The sequence below is a fragment of the Sphaeroforma arctica genome (genome assembly GCF_001186125.1).
Source record: "Sphaeroforma arctica JP610 unplaced genomic scaffold supercont1.2676, whole genome shotgun sequence".
NCBI lineage: Eukaryota > Ichthyosporea > Ichthyophonida > Sphaeroforma > Sphaeroforma arctica.
The window spans coordinates 1-5,284 of NW_014037882.1; the positions used below are offsets into that span (position 1 = coordinate 1).

Genomic DNA, 5,284 nt, shown 5'->3' on the forward strand with positions numbered 1-5,284 from the left:
GAAATACTCCTTCACGGTAAGCCAGTACTGAAATTGGCGAGTTTCTCATAATCTCTTGATTTTTGAATATACATTGTAGTTGAGCATAAATTCAATGCCACATATTACAGTACATTCTTACCTTCTCGAGCGGAGAATTGAATTGTTATTCTATACTACAACTTCGCAGACTGGATGTGCCATTGTTGAAGGAGGTATCGCCCTAGCATCCGCTGGAGAATTGCAGGAATACTGTTCCAACCCACCACTCACTACTAAGCTGCACGGGGATGGCCGTGTCTCCGTTGCTTTCAGTAGGTATGCACGAGGTCAAGTAGTTCACAACCAAACATGCTCTACTTTTATCATGCCAGGCACATAAGGGGGCGAATTTCGATGCCACATATAGACTGCTGTGCTCATATACTCGATTTGCGATTTACACAGCGATTACTGTCCTTCCCGTGTGCTTCTTGAAGCTATCGAAGATGTCATGACACATCCCGATTTTAAGGCCAAGGAGTGTCCATATGACTGTTGGGGTAATGGTGCGTGCGATCCCTTCAGCGGGCGTTGCTCGTGTAATTCTCGCTGGATTGGTTCGTACTGCGAACGTATTATTGGTGACTTCCGAATCCCAGAGCACAACAAGACTTGGTACAAGCCCAAGGCTGGCATCACCTGGCAGTGGCAGTTACAGGTACGTTAGTTTAAGCCTAAAATCCATATATATTGATGCTAGAGACTTAAATAGAAGGACTGACGACGAACAATCTGCGGAAGAATTTATCACTTCTATTTCAAACCTGATTTCTATTTTCTTCGTGTGCATTTGTAGTAGCGTTCCAACCATAAGCAAGTAATAAATTCAGATTTGGCGAAAGTCTCTCATTGTGTATTTCAATCTCATATTTCTATCGACAGGATGAGATAGATCAAAGTTTCGATGTAGACCTATACGATGTGGACGTGGACACATCTGCAACAGTTATCAGCCAGCTTCACGACGCAGGCCGTAAGGTGATGTGCTATTTCAGTGCTGGCAGTTGGGAGGAATTCCGTATGGATGAGGCTAAACTAGCTCAATCCATCCGTGGAGGGCCATTAGACTTTGGAGAAGGGTATGTGCTGGTGAGCCTACCACGTCCTGTTTTCATTATTCCGCCTGTCGATACTTGGGATATCTTCTGTAACCTGGTCAATTGCGAGACCCGAATAGCGGTACTGTCTGCATGTCCGATAGTCTGACAGATATATCCATGTCTAACAGCACCCGCACACGATTTCTATTTTCTTCTCTTCCAGTGACGTGTTCACCGATGAGGCCTGGTTGGATCTCCGTCGTATGGACATGTTCTTGGAGGTGATGCTTGAGCGTATTGATCTTGCGCGCGACAAAGGCTGTGACGCGATTGAGTACGATAATTTGGATATGATCATCCACGATCACAATATCCCCGGAGCCGAATTCGACCTAAAAATCCAATTGCAGTTCAATATCTGGCTGGCTGAACAAGCACACGCAAGGGGCATGGCCGTTGCGTTGAAGAACTCCAATGAATTCAACATGTTCTTGGCTGACACTTTCGACATGGTGGTGAACGAGGAGTGCTGGGTACGTATATGTGAAATGCGCGACTTTAAATTCATTTTGTCATTGACACAATGTTATATAGTGGGTACGCGTAATACTCCGATTTCAATCATGATAATTCGTGAACAAATCTATCAACGCATCGTCTAACACTGCATGTATTCCGTCTACAGATTAACGGCAACTGCGATCACTACTGGCCATTCATCAACCGAGACAAGCCCGTCCTCAATTGCGAGTATTTTACCTCGCTGTGTATGTACTGCGACCGCGCCGCGAAGATGAACTTCAGTACCATCAAGAAGAATCCTCCTCTAGATGCCTGCCTGGCAACATGTTCTCAGGTATGCGTAGACTTCGTATTTATCTCGAGTAGGTGCCGTACATTCACTACTACTATCGAGCCGTCCACTATTTGATGGGATATAGTCGCCCTGCTCTGCTATCATGACAGTCAGGAAACTAAATTTCTATGTTGCATTTTACCTCTACCTATAGGAGTACGACACATCTCGATGCGAGGGTGTCAACTTCCCTGACGCAAGCGGCAGTTATGCCGCGGCCAAGTACCCCAACCTGGCCAATGGTTGGTGCCCTATGACGACCAACGTCGACGCTGTAGAGTGCGAGAACCCCCGTTTCAAAACATGCGATCCTGCAATCGGCTACTAAATCCCGTATGATAGTGTATATATTGTTGTCGAGAGAAACATGAATATACACATCTCCTGGAAAATATCATATTCATTGTGGGCAATATAATGTTCATCCTTACCCCTATCCTTAAACACATAGATAATCATCGGAATTGAAGTCAAAGTCACACCAGCTAGAACCATTTCAGAGCTGATGATAATACCTAATCAAATAAGAATAAACGTGTAAGAAAATAAGGAGTTCGTTAGTCATTTCCAAAAATAGAAGCTTTAACAATTGTCTCAAGAACAAACCGAAAGTACAATAAACTGTTTGATATTAACTCCAAGCAACAATAAGGGACATCACAAGATTGGAAGTAAATAAAGTCTACAAGAACAACCTGAATAAAATCATCCGTGCCCACGATTGTCTGATCTTAAACTTCAACAACAATATATCGATAAAACAGTTGGAAGTAAATGACCAATCTAGTGTATGTGTGATACGGACGGAACTAACAACCGGTCGGCACTTCCGTATCATTTCTTCGCCCTTGAAGATTTTATGAACATGCCCGTTCTAGGAACACCAAATAATTCGATCGCTCCATCTGTTGATACCGTTTATTCATAAATCATTATCGGACACTCATCCGGCGAACAATACTTTGAAGGGCTATGGCTTTTTGGTTGAGTCGTAGATGTGCTGTGATCTAAGCAAAATTGGAAGCGGACAGTAGTCTTCGAGTATGTTGAGTGTTCAAGCGTTTGTCGTGTGATATGTCCGAAAACATGACATCAGGAGACCTCAATCCCGGCAAAGGCACACATCTGTGAGATGTAGAAATCTGTCGGAGCTTCTCGTTCATAACATGAGCGTCACTTCGCCAAAAATAACTATCCACACTAGATGGGTGCCGACATATATAAAGCTATAAAGGGTTAAAACACGTACACACGAACGATCCTTTTGAGTTTCCGACAGTCTCGCTCATTCGGATTCTAATGCAGTTAACCACTATGCAGTATGGCTCCCATCGCGTTCACGACCTTCACACACAACCCAGGAAGCACTCATGTACCAGTCCAGCTGCTCGCCGACTCAGATCACAGGATGGTATGCCCTGCCAACATCATAATAGAGCGGGCTAGTACTAGAAAGCCCACTAGGTGCTGAAGTCGCTCTTGCCCCCGGTTTTGCTGACGAGCTTGGTATCCGTGATAGTAATCTCGTGTCCAATTGACTTGCACATGTCATACACGCAGAGGCTGGCCACACTGACAGCTGTTTTGTGGGGTGGAAGAGGATGTTTCATTTGATTATAAATACAAAAATAAACATACCGGTGTGAAGATATATACGTATTGAGGTCTATGTAAGTTGTACAAATATGCATGTAAATATGTATATACATATAGAAAATATTATTAAATACGGGCAGATCAATACAATTTGAGCATTTTACAGATATGCGAATGAGCGCACGAATGCAAAGCAATATCCGACGAGAATGATTACCTGTCAATGCCTCCATCTCCACACCAGTGGATCCTTTCGTCCTGACTTCTGATTGAATTCGAATCGAATTCTCCAAGGGCAGAAGATGCAGGTCAACACTATTGAAAGAATGCACCATACGATAGTATTAATTTGATGGTGAACATATACTGTCGGGTAACGCAATTGTAAAGTGTACAGCTTCGCGACTATACAAAGAACTTCTCGCATCACTACACAGAGTTCAAAAATACCACGTATGTCCATACACGTGAGATATCCACTGGTCAACCCCGTGAAAGGGCCAAAAACTGACTGCATACACCCATCGGGTCGCCCCTGCATTATTGATACGAACACGTGGCCACTTACCTCACTTTGCTGAGAAACAGTGGATGGCACAGAGGTATCAGTTCCGATGTTCGCTTGGCACCCATAATACCCGCCAACTGAGCCACTGTCAGCACGTCGCCTTTCCGCATAGTGTTGTCACTCACTCGCTTGAATGTGGCCTCTGATAGTTGAACAATCGCCTGTGCTGCTGCTGTGCGTGTGCTTTCAGCCTTGTCGGTCACATCTACCATAGTCGCCTTGCCTGTACGTATACCAGACATATTTAATGCAAGTGAGCCACAAATATTTTCTATTTTGACGTACAATCTACTGTAAAAACAATACATGTTGCAACTATGCACAATCCTTCGTTTGAGATCATAGTACATGTTGTGCGAAAACATTAAGCAGTATGACCTGTTGTCTGGTGGGAGACATTATAGCCTTAAGTGAAATCGTTGGAACCTGTACAACGAATTTTTGCTAACAATGAACCGGATGACACGAATCTGCGCTACCGATATGCAACAATATTTCGTAGAAGATTCCTCGATCCTATAAAATCCAATTGCATATTTGCGAGACCCAAACTATGACCAGCTCCAATCGAGCCTTCGACTGATACCTTACATTCTGATCTACTTTGCGATTTCAACCATAGGTATCCAAATAAGCCTTCCGAGGAATTAACGTGGAACTGATCCAATAGTTAAGATTAATATTCACATGTCTTAACTATGCATGAAATCGTGTATATGAATGCTATGAACACAACGTGCATGAAATTGAACATTACGTGCATGAAATCGTGTATATGAATGCTATGAACATTACGTGGGTTAACCCGTACATAGCACACAGATTTCAGAACTACATAAATGTGTACATGGCTATAAGAATAATATGAAGACCATCGTCTCAAACTTACAACTGAACAACAATCATATCACGTTCATGAGGCAACTTTGCACGTGTTATCTATCATTTATTTATCTCTGTATACAATCACGTGATCACAAGCATGTCAATAAAGTTGCCACAGTAGATATGCTAGTCGTTGCCGTTGCAGGAAATGTGCATGTACGTATACATTCTTCATTGTAAATACATATATACACACACATATATATATATATATATATAAGAGTGTGGGTTGGGGGGGGTCGGTGGGGGGGCATATGTATGCAAATATGTATATGTATATGTATATATATATATATAGTGTGCATATCGNGTATGTAT

At 42.8% G+C, this 5,284-nt stretch overlaps 2 protein-coding genes across 2 annotated transcripts; one reads left to right on the forward strand and one right to left on the reverse strand.

The window, feature by feature from the left end:
* Nucleotides 1–2,525, forward strand: SARC_12880 (hypothetical protein; the record flags this gene model as incomplete). The annotated part of the gene is made up of 7 exons (XM_014293004.1): nucleotides 1–16; nucleotides 170–297; nucleotides 427–679; nucleotides 904–1,100; nucleotides 1,285–1,594; nucleotides 1,747–1,917; nucleotides 2,072–2,525. Coding segments are annotated over 7 exons (1,249 nt in total), but the record flags the coding sequence as incomplete, so codon positions are not given.
* Nucleotides 2,526–2,814: 289 nt separating this feature from the next.
* Nucleotides 2,815–4,323, reverse strand: SARC_12882 (molybdenum cofactor biosynthesis protein C; the record flags this gene model as incomplete). Its single annotated transcript, XM_014293005.1, has 3 exons — nucleotides 2,815–3,496; nucleotides 3,731–3,828; nucleotides 4,082–4,323. The coding sequence occupies 3 exons, from the start codon at nucleotides 4,321–4,323 to the stop codon at nucleotides 3,378–3,380; spliced, it is 459 nt and encodes a 152-aa protein (XP_014148480.1). The 3' UTR covers nucleotides 2,815–3,377.
* Between the last annotated feature and the right edge of the window lie 961 nt (nucleotides 4,324–5,284).